Raw genomic sequence first — 14,862 nt, forward strand, 5'->3', positions numbered from 1 at the left:
CCCCGTTCCTTCATTTCTCTTTAATTGCACACACACACACACACACACACACACACACACACACACACACACACACACTTTTTTCTTCTTTGGCATAGTTTTCTGTATTTGTCATCAGTTCCTCTCTCTACCAGTTGCTCAAGTAGTCTCTTACTCTCGTTTTACCAACTTTAAATTTTAATTTTATGTGTCTGAGTATTTTGTTTTCATATCTGTCTTTGCACCCTTTTCATCCAGCACCCACAGATGCCATAAGGGCATCGGATTCACCTGAAACAGGAGTTAAAGATGGTTGTGATCGCTCATGGGTGCTGGAAATGGAATCCAGGTCCTCTGGTAGAAGAGCCAGTGCTTTCAACCACTGAGCCATCTCCAGCCCTGCTGTTACTAATTTTATATTCTCAAAGAAATCTTTGTATAGCTTCAACCTTCACCCAGGTTGAGCTTCCTTAAATTACGCACAGATCGATGCTTTGAACTCTGTGTTGTTACCTTGGACATTCACATTATGTGTTTTCTGTACTTCATCTCTTTATTTCTCCCAACCCTTGAATATCAGGGTTTGGTGTACAATGAAAGAAAAAACAAGTTATAAAAAAGAATGAAGAGCAATTGACTGTGAGACAAAGATTGCTTACACAGATCGCTAGCTATATTGCACCTTTTAGTACATGGTGAATATAAATATTACACTTAACAGTCTTTGATGCCTCCCAGATTAGTACAGAAAAATGGCAGTTTGAAGACTCACTCGTCTCTATTTCCACGTGAAACCTATGGGCTGTATCAGCATTTAGAAATCTTTCTGCTAGCATCTCCTTCCCATCCGTGCTCCAACCCACAAGTCCTGAATACTCCACACTAGTTCTGAGTCCACAGGTCTCCTGTGAGGATAGTTGAATCATACCAGGATGAAAGCTTAGTATTGGCATACTATTGCTGCTCCCACCTTCCTGGATTTTTTAAATTATATACAGCACATTTCATTCTATTCACTGTCTAATTTGTAATAGCTTCAGAGGAAAGATGTTTTTCTCCATGTCTTGAACATTACCAGGAAAGCCTTCTTCAGTTGACTTTATAGAACTTTTTGATTGTGAGAGATGAATTTTTAACTCTGGGCCTGATTAAGTACTCCCAACTCTGGCTTAAAGCTTTATCATCAGATCAGTCCTTATGCTGCTTACTATTAGAATGCATGCGCATGTGTGGGCATGCACCCATCATGGAGCCGTCTGGACGTTAGAGCACACCACTGTGAAATCTGTTCTCTCCTTCTGCTTTGTGTGGGCTCTGTGGGTAGAACTGAGGATGCTAGGCTTGCAACACAAGGGCCCTTAGCTGGGAAGACATTTCACCACACTGTTAAACCAGCTTTAAATGATATGTTTGATAATGATTATCTTATGAACTATAGGAAATTATCCTACGGGAGTGTCATCTTACAAGAAATAGAAGTAAAGACCGCAAGTTAGGTTTGAGTAAGTGAGCTGATGATGAGATTTAACCTTGACATAGAGAGTCCCAGAGACACTCCAAGAAGGGAATCTACTGTATATTTTATGGAGTATGACAGGGTTAATAGGCAGGCCAATGGGGCTAAAGTATTCCATCAAGTTCCTTCACAAGTTGACTACATTTGGTAGAATTGGTTTCAATTTTAAGTAGAAAATCCTTAAGTGAAATAGTTTAAGGAGAAGACACCCCCCCCAAAAAAAAGTCAATTTAAAGTTGCTCTAATAAGAAAAATTAAAATCCAAGAGATAAAAATTAAGGACAATTGTAAAGGACAGGTTGCCATAAGCATGCTGGAGGCAAAGATGCCACACTGTGACTATTACTCTGGGAATAGCTTTTTGTTTCCTTTGAAAATCATAGATTTTTTTTCAAATTGTTATCTGTACTTATTAGAGTAGTATCCTTAGGGTTTTATGAGGTAAGTGGACTTCTGCATTATAGGTGTTGTTATTGAGAGGAGTGCCATTGCTTCACAGTAACTATCCTACATTGATGCTCTGTAGTCGCTTCCTTTCACACCTTAGTACTTACTACTGCTGCTGCACCTTTCTTTACTCTGTTTATGGAAGGTGTGTTTTAACTTATAAAACTGCTTAAAGTTGCAGTGGTAGTAGGTTACAGCCCAGTACATCACCACAGAAGAAACAGCTGTATATGTAATCTCCAATCAGGCCAAGAAGAACTCCTGAGAGCTCCTGCGTCACCTCTGTGCTCTTCCCTGTAGTCCCCTTTACCAAATGCAGCCATTTCCTTATGTTGTTAGTGTGGTGTCGGACCCTTTATACGTGAAACACTTTCCTTCTGGTTCTTTTCAGTGTGTCTGTGTTTACAACATGTTTAGAATTCTATGTCTTCAAATGCACTTGTAGTTTGCAGTATACCATGTAGACACAATGGTACCCCCTATCCTTTCCATTCTTTTCTTGATTAAGATAACAAATTATAAAGCATGGCCCTAAACCCAGTGGGTATAGTTAGTGCAATCATGGATTGACTTTCTTCCTGAACGAATCTTGGTTTCTAGTGGAGAAGCAAACATTAATTAAATTGCAGTTAGTATGAAGAAAACAGTGAATAAGGAAGGATTACATAAAATAAATGACAGAGCTGGTATCTAGAAGTCTTCTTAGAGAAAGTGACATTTAAACAAGTAATACATGCATAATTGTAGTCTATAAATAATCTTCTCTGCCAGCTGGTTCCTCTTTCTCCTTCTGGAGATAGGTATGTTTACTTAAGGTTACTCATTGATTTATAATTTTCCCATTCCTAACCTTATTCACTATATTAAAAACTTAAAGTAGGGTTATTCTTTCTGTTTGCTCATCTTGTTTCTCTCTGTAGTTATTTTCTCATGTATGGTGAGGAGTTAGCCAAGTTATACTTCCTACATTTATCACATTATGTTTTCTTTGCTTTCTATTGGACTTTAATACTGTATTTAAACATTTTATTAGAGCATACCACAGCTGGAAATGATGTGTCCAGCTGTCACACACTGGGGAGCCCACGGCACCAGAAGCTCAGCATTGCTACAATTCACTCTGGCTCTAGGTTAAGAAGTTGGTTTACATTCTCTCTGATCAGGTGCCTCGTTTTAAATCCAGGTTATCTTACTTAATTCTGGAGCCCTGGACAATATATTAAAATATCTAATACAGTGCTTTCATTGAGACATCTTAAAATTAAATACATAATCTATTTGGGAGGAACTCATTAGATAGGATCTATAAATAATCATTCAATTGAAGTTGTTGGTTGTTATAATCTTGTGGTTGGCAGTTGTTGCTGATGTTTGGGTCCCTTCCAGGTGTGAACAGTATTTTATCATTGACTGCTTGGCATTAATATAGGAGAGCAGAATTATGAAGCCAAAATACTTGCAAATTTTAAGTGCTGTTAAATGGCTGTCATATTCCTTCACTTTTATTGGTTCAGCTTATTGAAAGTTGCCTGAGAAGAGAGCATTACAGAGTTCAATTCCTAATTAAGATGTATTTTACTTTTGCTGAGCATCAGTATCTTTGCTGAAATGTTTTGATAGCTAGTATTTGTGATAACGAACTGTCTTTGTTCATTTTTGTATTGTGTGAATTTTCGTTTGTTCATATTAAGTGAGATACAATAATTCATTCATCAATAGTTTGCCAGTTTTGTGGTTATTTGTAGCTTTTTTCATAGATCTAAGAAGTCTATATGACTGCTTCTAAAATTACCAAAATCATTAATTCTTATGTTTTCAACCTTGATTTAAATTATAGAATTTTAAGTTTCTTCAAATAGAAAAACGTCTAAAACTTACAAAAAGTTGTATAACCCATCTTTTATTTTATACTGACTTAAATTGCCTTCTTTATCATATAATAATTCCCCACAGTATGGGACTGTTTGTGTCTCCGTAGTCTACTGGTGTGTTTTCTAAGCAGTGAACATATTGCCTCATGCGCCATTAGTATACTTGACATCATATAGAGAAAAAATTCTTGCTAGTTTTTATTTTTTATAAATAAAATATTTGATGAAACATTTTCAATTTTTATGATTTTTAGAATCAACTGCTACTTATTCCCTGAATCCTTAGAGAATCTGAGTGGTACTTGCATTATGTTCGCGTGTTGTAAGTGAAGTTGAAATTAGAAGTTATGTTGTGACAGTTGGATTATTTTATAAGAGTAACCAGATATGACTTTGGAATGTTATCTTTTGTTATGAGTTTTAATAAAGTTTCATAATTTTGCTTGATAATTATATTTTACATTATTCTTAGATGCATAAATATCTTATTACAAAATAGCACTTGCAAGTTATGATGAACATATATGTTATATATATTTATGTTATTAAGATCCTATGCTTTTTAATATTTCCAGTGTAGTCTCTTAATTATGTCATTAAACTGTTCCCCAGTAAATATCAAATAAACTTATATTATGGAAGGAATGAGATATTTACTGGATTGTAGATATTAAGACTTTTAAAAGTCAACCACGTTTTATTACCTAATGTCCACTATTATACTTCATACCATAAATATGTAATATTCTTACAGTCTCTTAATTATCTAAAAATAGTTCTCATTATAGGCAGCCAAAAATAATGAAAACTATAATTAGGCACATGATACAGAAGTAATTGGAGGCAGTTTATCATGTTGCCCTTCCTCAGGCAGATGTTGTGTACAGCTCTTCTGGATGAAGCAGCCTCACAGAGCTGCCCCTTTCCGAGAAAGTCAGGATGGAAAGCATCCTGATTGGATTGACCTCGGAAAATTAGGAGACCCACTGAGCAAATCTAGGGGATAGGCACATACAATATAAGGGCGCATGTTTTATTTTTTCTAATGTTTAATACATATTGGTTGTTAAATACATGTGGATCTCCTAAAAAAAACTGAAAAATAGTTTTAAAAGAGATCACTGTGAAAAGTGAATGTGTACAATTTAAATACACAGTAACCCTGACTGTCTTAGTTTCTTTTTATGAGGACTTTTAAGCACAGCAGTAAGATTTGGCATTTATATCTGGAAGGGAAGTCATTTTCTCTCCTTAGGAAAAATATTTTCTAATCATTGGCATTACTACAGCAAAGGAATGTCTTCTCTTTGACATGTGGATGGGACTGACTAACCTTTTAAGTATTATGTAGCATAAATATTTCAAAAAACACTTTATTTACTTTTCCTCTAAATTATACCAACATAGATTATAGGATAACTTGAAGAAGTTATGCACTAACATAAAGTGAAGGGAGGAAACTAATAAACCCTTTTAATTCAATGAATTTTTGTAATGTGTTTTGCATGTAGCCCAAAGCATTTTATGACTAGCAGAGAAAGATTTAAATACAAAAATAAAAGAAAAGAATACTTTGAAAGTGTTACTTTTAATCATGTGAATTTTGTATGACTAATATAGCACTATTTGACATATAAGTCTACACATATTCATAGTTATGTGTCATCTCCATAGGGCTGTTGTGCTAAAAGGTGTATTAATATTTTGTGTTACTAGTTTTCAATTTTGAGGCATTTTATGGTTAAACAAGTGATACTCCAGCATGTATCATCATTATTACTGTAATAATAAAATTCAAATACTGTCGTAGCAGCCATAGTCCTTTGAGGTGACTAGGAACCAAGGCCCTTACTGTGAGTGATGACGAAGTATTTGTAGCAGTGTGACTGCCTTTAAGAGCCTTGCTCTCATGTAGAGGTCTGGGTATTCGAGGACTATTTAACTGTTCTGGAAATCTGGTATATAATGCAATGCTACAAATCCATCCCAGTGGATAACGACACAGCTCCTCTAGGCTGAGGCCTCAAGACAGACTTGACTTGACTCTAGCACAAAAGCTTTCACATCCTAAGACATATACACTGTGTATACATTTCGGTGCATGGAAACATAAAGGGCATTTGTAAGATCACACGATAGGGAAGGTCCTATACAGAGGACCTCGGCCATTTGGAAAATCCCTTTAAAGGATGGAGTATGAGAGTCTTAAATGGACCAGCTTGCTTACCCATTAAAAGGCAAAACTGAGCATTTAAATAATTACAATTAGAATGGTGAAAAACTTTGTTATAATTAATCAAAATCTTTGCTCTTGTTTCATTTTCTAGGCAATTAAGTTAGAGTATTCAAGGCTGGTTAAGTTGGCCCAAGAAGATACCCCGCCAGAAACAGATTACCGCTTACATCACATCCTGGTCTACTTTATCCAGAACCAAGCGCCAAAGACAATCATTGAGAAGACATTACTTGAACAGTTTGGAGACAGAAATTTGAGTTTTGATGAAAGGTAATATAAAAACAAAAAGCATCAGCTTCCTGGGCTTATACTTACTGTTCTAGGTTTGGTTTGGTTTTGCTAATCAAGTGTAAGTTTTAAGTGCGTACAAAACCCAACAAGAATAGCACAAAACTCATCTTCTAGTCATTGGAGTATTTGCTTTGCCATTTCTCTACAATTTCTAGCTGTGTCCTTTTAAAGTTTAGGCTAAAAGTAATTTGGATGATTTAGATTATGAATAAAGACATCACTCATCTATGGAAGGAAAATGTGATTTTTTAAAAAACATCTATACTGTGGGGATTTTAGGTTAGATAATTCTGTTGTCAGGCCTCTATGTGGTTTGTCAGATAGAGCAGCACCTCTAACTGACCTCTGACTGGCGAGAAGCCAGCCCCTCACTAGAAGCTCCTATATATTCCTATATGCTCCATATATTCCCAGGAGCCACTGGATCCGAGAAGGTGACCTTGCCTCTCTGTGACAGTCTATGGAGAGGAATGTCGGCCGTGTATACAGAGAATAGGCATTGAAATTCTTTTGATATAAAGAAAGACATAAAACAGTTAACTTTGTTCACCCACAACTATTTTTTTCATCAAAATGTCCTGTGAAACTCCTGTTAATTTTTTTTATTAGTTTAAATTTCATTTTTAAAAAGACTCCATGTATAAAATTTCAAGTTACTAAAAGATATTTTTTCTTATTTTATTTTTGTATAACCTGTATGGTTTTTTGTTTGTTTGTTTGTTTAACTTGTTTTATTTTTTTATAACCTGTATAACCATTGGCCTTTGGAACTCATGGTCAGGAGACCAGGTTGGCCTCAAACTCACAGAGATCTTCCTGACTCTGACTACTGAGTGTTGTATCACGGCGGATGAGTCCTGATATGCTGTGGTCATATGATGGGGGAGGTGGTCCCTTCAGTCAGAGGTCTAGAGGAGAGGAATAGGGAGGAAGTGGAGGGGCGGGAAAGTACAAGTGAGCAGATAACAAGTGGGATGCAATCTAAATAAATCTTTAAAAATATATTTAAAAAATAAAAAAGAAATAAAGATGAGCACCACCATATCTAGCTCATTTAATTCTTTAAAAATTTGTATTTGTGTTTGTGTTCATTCTGGGTCACAGGGTCAGGGTGGGGAGACATGCCTGCCTTGGTATATGTAGGAAGGTCAGAGGACCACTCCAGGCACTTGTGAGATCTGATGATTGACTCTAGTCAGGTTAATCAAACTGCTGAGCCAGCTCACTGGCATTGTGCTTTTATGTGTTTGACAGTTTAGTTTTGTGCTACATACTTTTGTGGTTTTTTTACGGACATTGCTTTCGATTTGGAAATATGTTCTTTATATTGTCAGGTGTCAAAACATAATGAAAGTTGCCCAAGCCAAACTGGAAATGATCAAACCAGAAGAAATAAATGAGGAAGAATATGAGGTAGTGTGCTCTGGGGAATACTGGCCCCTAGTTGACGCATTCTGTCTGTCATCGATTTCAGCATATGGGAGACTGTGTTTTTATGGATAATAAATGAAATTGGCAGTTTTAAGTTAATGACAACTTAATGCTTTGATAACTAATTTTAAGATGAGTTTGGTATAGGTGCTTATAAACCGAAAATCTTTTGATTTCTTTCTCCTCTTCATTTTCTCATCATAATGTAGCCAGAAAAGCTTTATAATTTTTGGCAGAACTGTCTTTTAGTTTAACACTATTAAATTTCTTATTTTTTGAACTAAGTTTTATTTTAAAAGAACAACTTTTTGGTTTGCTCTGAGTATCCATGCCCTACTATTGTTTGTATGGGGAGAGGAGATTTTTTTTCACTGTACGTCAGATAGAAAACTTGGCAACACATTTAAAATCCCCTCATATTTAATAACATTAAATAAGTGAACTATGACTTCTTTATTTTCTTAAAATTCTATATCAATTCAGATTTTTGAACACTGGATAGAACTGTATCAGTAGACTATTTCAGTCTGTAGTATTGTAATATTTTTTACTAAATTTATACTGAAGAATGTTTTATGGTAAGATAAAGTAACCATTTTGATCACCCTGCCATTTTATTATTTTATATCTTGTATTCTTAATCTCCTACTAATATTTTTGTTAATTTTTTATCCATAACTAAATGCCTGATAATTTTTATATTTGTTATACTAAAAAGTAGTATGTGCTACCTGTTATTTTAATATTAAATTCTTTATTTCTCTTTATTCACCTGAGTATAAAATTTATTGCTATATACTCTTACCATAGTTTTACTCTTTTAATTTTTAATATTTTATATACAGGAATGGCATGCAGATTATAAGAAATTCAAGGAAACAACTATGTATCTCATAATTGGACTAGAAAATTTCCAGAGAGAAAGGTAAGAAAGACTGGAAAAAATGTTTGTTTGTTCTTGTCAGTAATTCTACTCAGTGATTGTCATCCAACACAAATTATGTAGTATACATTTTAATGGATATTTTAGCCTGAAAAATTTTATATTACAGAATATTGCAAATTTAATACAACGGACTATAATTGAAAGTTTTGCATGAAATCCACCCATAAAATATTGGGAGCAAAGAGCTGGTGGCCCAGCACATCAAACTAGTTACATTTCCTAAAATCTACCTGGGACATCATGGTGATTATTTTCTCCCTCATATAACTTCAACTTACATCAGAGGCAATTCTCATGTCTTCTTCTGAAGCCCCAGGTACCATAAAAAGAGCATCTGCGATAGGACGGTATTGAGCAATAATGTCCTCCCCTGGTATGCACAAAGCTTAAGATTTAATCCCATTGCACTCTCAAAAACAAGTTTGTCTGTAGAAACTTCTAAATAATACACAAATTTAATACTGAAGATAATTTGTAATAGTTTCGATTTATTTAACAATAAACTTGTTATTCCTACTCTTTCTTTTTTTAATTGAGTACAGATTTTTAATACAATATACTGTGATTATGAGTTCTTCTCCCTCACATCCTCCACACTTTCCCACCTACCCAAATACACACCTTTTCTTTTTTGTATACAATACATAAAAAAAAAAAATCTAAAAATAATAAGGTAATATAAGAACAAATCAGTATTTTAATTGTTATTAGGGAAACATATTTTTTTTCAAGACAAGGTTTCTCTGTGTAGCCTTGGCTGTCCTGGACTTGCTTTGAACACCAGGCTGGCCTCGAACTCACAGACCACCAGCTGCCTCTGTTTCCCTGAGTGCTAGGATTAAAGTCATGTGCCACCAATGCCTGGCTAAGAAAACACTTTTATGTACTTGTCATTTTTGTTATTTGCTAGTTTATATTAGTTTCCTTCTATATTATTTAATTTCTACCTTAGTATTAATTTGCTTAACCTAGTGATTTTTTAAAAGATACCACTTTATTTTCAATGCACTGTCTTATTGCAGCGAAGCAAAATGACTAGTGACTTATTTGTTTGTGTTAATAAACTATAGAAAATTCCCACTAAACTAATGGTGTGGTTTTAATAACAAGTAGGCACTTATTTTTAGAATGTAGCTGTTCAACCTGGCATTACTAACCAGGACTGGTAACTTAAATTTCTATAACTTTGTATTCAGTATCTTAGTAGTACTGGCCACGTTCCTTGAGGCACTTAACCAGTGCCCACTCTACTCACTAGAGTTCTTGCTGAGTGCCTACAACTTCTCTAGCCATCTAGCCATAGGTTCTTAGCCCAAAAGTGCTGCCATTTATGAGTGTCGTCTTGTACAAGGGTACTTAACTCCTATCAGGAAGTGGATAGTTACTCCCATAATGTTTGTGCCACTATTGCATTAGCAGGCTTGCCTTGCCAAGCCAGTCATAGCTGTACAGCAACTATAGTTTCAACATATGGCTTCGTCATCTAGTTTGAAAGCATAACCAAAGACAGTGTAGCCTCTAATGTTTGGGGGATCTGTGGAAACCTCAGTGGCCAACAATTCCCAAAGAAATAACCCATTCAAGGCACTTGGCATTTTATTTATTCTCTTTTGGTTTCTAATAGAGGCATTGTTGCCCTGGTATAGGGTAACTATATTTTAATATGAGACAGAGAGAGAGAGAGAGAGAGAGAGAGAGAGAGAGAGAGAGAGAGAGAGAGAGAGAGAGAAAGAGAGAGGGATTGCATGTATGTACATATGTACGTATATATGTATGCACACAGTATGTATGTAAGTATGTATGCATACATGTATGTAAGCTGGTGTAGCATGCCTTTTTATATTTTTTACAAAGGGTCTTTGGTGTTATTTATCCCACATCATACTTGCTCCTCCATTCCACCCTCACTCTCTCATCCCAGTTTAACCCTTCCTAAGTTTTCAAGTTGGAAGTATGCCTTCCACTTTCCATCCATCATCGCCTTTGGGCATTTTTCTTTTATGTTTTTCTCAGTGGCCATAAATTTGTCTACATATACAAAAACCCAACTGACATATTTATAGCATGGGGCAAGTGACAGTTAAGTATAAAGTAAGCGAAATAATCTTTTCATAAGAAATTATTGTAAAAAAAAGAAATTATTGAATTAAACTCATTGATTGTTGGCTTTCACAGAAATCTTAAATTTTGTTCATAAGTGGAAAACATCAAAACTCCAATATACTAAAGACAACAGAAGGGACTATTAAATATTTCAACTGAAGCCTTTCTCCCATTTACTTTATTTCCTATTTTTCTTTATTTTTTTAACTTTGTGATATAACTCTCCTGTCTTCGTGTTTTGCTATTGTTAAAAAAGTGTTTGTGCATATGATGCATTGATTTTTCTTTATGTCATAGAGGACAGATATTTAAGTGTATAGTTAATTTTTATTTATTTTTTGTAATTGTAGATTGTTTTATGATGATGAAATACTAATATGTGTGTTTATTTTAAGTTATATAGACTCCTTGATGTTCCTTGTCTGTGCTTATCAGAATAACAAAGAGCTCTTGTCCAAGGGTCCATACAGAGGGCATGATGGAGAGCTTATCTCTCATTACAGGAGAGAATGCTTACTGGTGAGTATGAATGCTTGTGTTTGCATTGTCCTTATGTTGGACACACTTTCAGCTTTACACATAAAATATTGACTGTAAACACATGGCAAAAATAATGATATCTGCATAAAAATATTTTTAAATGAGAGAAGAGTACTTTCCTTATATTTCTAGGTTTTATCATTAGATTGCCACTCCCTTTTTGCTGTATAAGGAGGGCTGAATCATGACTAATACTATAAACATCAAACAATTAGTTTCCTGAGAGTTATAAATCATGCTGGAATTAGCTTGCAAAATAACATTGATCATGATGCCTTTTCTTTGCTCAAATATTTCACAGTCTGTCTAAAATATTATTATTGTTGTTAATTATTGCATATTTTAAAGGTACTTTGAAAATCTTTTGATCCACTTTACATATGTAGAGAGCCTGATGCACAGCGAATCATCTACCCTTCTCATATAAATCATAAATTCCCCTAAAATTTATTTGATTACATTGAACTTACTATTCGCTGCCGGCATCACTTCCATCCATACTGTAAATCACAAAGTACTAATTGTTTCTCCTGTTTAAAAAAATGAGGAAAGCTGCTTGGGGTTTTATATATACTATGTGTGAGAGAAGAATTTTTAAGTAGGTTGTTAGATGAAATGTTAGAAATTAGAACTGTTCAGTTTACATTAATTTTAATGTGAAGAATTACAGCAGTTTTGAATGAGATTATTGGGAGCTTGGGGTTTTGTTTTATTTTTCTGCTGTCTTTGTCCATAGCTTTTCCCAAGAGTTTTTGTGTGTATGTGTTTGTGGTATTATATAGTTGGGGCTCTTATACTTGACTGCTATTTGTTCTAATACTGTTTGAACACATGTATCATGTTGTCTTCAGTATGACCATGCGCCGGAACTCTTTTCTTAACTATAAGACGAAGCCAAATGTGTTCTCTTTCATTCCATTAAGAAATTAAATGAGCAAGCGGCAGAGATGTTTGAATCTGGAGAGGACGGAGAGGTGAACAATGGCTTGATTATTATGAATGAGTTCATCGTTCCGTTTTTGCCCTTGTTGCTGGTGGATGAAATGGAAGAGAAAGATATTCTTGCTGTGGAAGATATGAGGAATCGTTGGTGTTCATACCTAGGGCAAGAAATGGAACGTAAGTGTCAACAGTGCTGTTAGGCACACGGGGTGGGACCAAGCAGCAGAAGATGCTGTTTTGTGTTGGCATTGTTTATAGTCTGTAGCACTTCCGCCTTTGCATGGTAGTCAGCTTCCTCCTTTACAAGCTAAGGTGTGCATTTTTTTGTTGCCATGTACTTAAAAACAAAAAGAAACAAACAAAAAAACATTGTCCCCAAAATGAAGTAATTTCATGTATTTCAAAGGGAATCCTCTCGTACAACAAGCCTATTGTAGGTAGTCCTTTAATTTCTTTGAGTTTAGATAAATCTAATTATTTGTATTTGCAGCAAACCTACAAGAAAAGCTGACGGACTTTCTGCCAAAACTACTTGACTGTTCTACAGAGCTTAAAGGTTTCCATGAGCCACCAAAGTTACCATCCTATTCTGCACATGAACTCTGTGAGCGATTCGCCCGAATCATGCTGTCCCTCAGTCGTACCCCTGCTGACGGGAGATAAGCAGAGTTCCCACACTCACCACAGAAGCTCCTTTCTCCCCCTGCCTTCCTGCCGCGGGGTTTGCTTGCTGCTGCTAGAGTTTTTATCTTTTATTTTAATAACTGCAAAGGACAAAACGACTATGCCGACCTTAGCCAGACTGCAAACAATAAACCTGAGAGAATCGCATGGCGCTCACACTTTGTTTTATCCGGAACCGATGTACAATTACAAATCAATTGATTTTGTGTGTGTTTGTGTGTGGCAAAACTGTACTTTTGCCGCCTTCTATCGCAGTATTGCCTCTCAGTTTTCTCTATCAACAGCTTTCCATTGAGTCTGGAATTTCCAAGACTAAGCCATTAAGTGTTTAGCACGGTGTATGATACATAATATTTGGTAGCTTGTAAATGAAATCAAAGAATAAAGTTTTATTTATGGCTACCTATGTGTTTGTAAGCAGGTATATTGTGTAATGGTGTATACTGCAGTTACATAAATGAATTTAGTCATGGGTTGACAATGAGTGATTCACAGAATAATAGCCCTTTTGTGTTACTATAATGGAACCATATCGGAATTGTACTAAGTATTTACCACTTTCATGTATTTGTATCAGCTGAGTTCTTGGACCTAAACATGTTGTGTTCAGTCAGATTTCACTGAAATGACTGACTGGGTTTTAAGTCAAGCTGCACTGAAACTTTTAACCTTTTCTTCGATTAAATGTCTGTTCCTTTATGTATGTGTAAATAACATAACAAGGTGATTATTTCAAGAGAAACCTGAAAATGTACTTGAATAAGGGCTATTGTGAAATTTAAAAAGAAAAAATGTGCACATATACACACATACATGCACATACATGTATTCTTCATAATGGAGGGCAATGTTTTTCATTATATAATTATTCTATTTTTGTAAATGATATACTACTTTAATTGAAAATGTCCTCTACTAATCAATGCTGTGAAATGAAACTGATACTGTTCAACTAGGAATCAGAAGAATCCTAACTTTTTATTTGCCTCTGTTTTTTTCAAAAAAAGGTAAAAGATGTAGACTATTTTATAGACGGAACTGCTGTTTTAAGATCAATGAAGTGATATTGTGAAAGAAAATCTAGATTAATGCTTTAAAGGTAATCATGTTACCACCCATATATTTTTGAATTTATAAAAAATTCTTTATAATTGATACTTTGTTAGCATAGTAAAATATATCATTATGCTGTGTGTTTTTGTTTGTTGTAGCGTCGCCAAACTAACACTTTCTACAAGTGCCTCTCACAAAAGACCCAACAGAGCACTGGTTCTCAACCTTCCTAATGCTGCAACCCTTTAGTACTATTGCTCTTGCTGTGGTGAACTCCAACCATAAAATTACATTGTAGCTACTGCATAACTATACTTTGCTGCTGCTATGAATTATAATGTAAACCTGATAGGCAGGATGTCTGAAATGTGACCCCTCTAGGGGTCATGACCCACACAGGTTGAAACCACTGCACTGGCGGAAGTGAAAACGATCACTTCTGTGATAATCTTGCATAGGGAATTTTGTGTGGGGAGGCAGCAAGGTCGAAGCATTGGACCCTACCTGTCAAGATTAGGTGTTGCACATTGTGGACATCACAGTGTTTGGGTTTAGAGTTCTTACCTTTCTAGACTTTTAAAAGGCTAGAACTTCACATATGTTGTTACAGTGTTGTTAGTTATCTCACATCTTCTGTTATCCTAACGAAATAGTCAACTTCTTTATATCCATGTGTGTAGTTGCCTGCTAAAGTACAAAGCAGTCAGATACCATGGAGAAATGATTCTGTCAAGGAGCACATCCAAGCACTAGGGTGGTATTATGTGTAATACTTAGTTTGTACTTGGAAACAAGTTCATGAGCCTGTGAGACAGTTCAATGT

At 35.2% G+C, this 14,862-nt stretch overlaps 1 protein-coding gene across 1 annotated transcript in view; it reads left to right on the forward strand.

Annotated features, from left to right (window-relative positions):
• The window catches only part of Usp25 (ubiquitin specific peptidase 25), a 108,873-nt gene extending 94,596 nt beyond the window's left edge, over positions 1 to 14,277 (forward strand). Inside the window, exons 21-26 of the mRNA XM_051150149.1 lie at positions 6,141 to 6,319; positions 7,675 to 7,753; positions 8,617 to 8,696; positions 11,216 to 11,339; positions 12,284 to 12,479; positions 12,793 to 14,277. Of these exons, the coding sequence (XP_051006106.1) occupies positions 6,141 to 6,319; positions 7,675 to 7,753; positions 8,617 to 8,696; positions 11,216 to 11,339; positions 12,284 to 12,479; positions 12,793 to 12,965 (831 nt within the window). The 3' untranslated portion in view covers positions 12,966 to 14,277. The remainder of the gene's footprint in view (positions 1 to 6,140; positions 6,320 to 7,674; positions 7,754 to 8,616; positions 8,697 to 11,215; positions 11,340 to 12,283; positions 12,480 to 12,792) is intronic.
• Positions 14,278 to 14,862: the final 585 nt, after the last annotated feature.

The sequence above is a fragment of the Acomys russatus genome, chromosome 8 (genome assembly GCF_903995435.1).
Source record: "Acomys russatus chromosome 8, mAcoRus1.1, whole genome shotgun sequence".
NCBI lineage: Eukaryota > Metazoa > Chordata > Mammalia > Rodentia > Muridae > Acomys > Acomys russatus.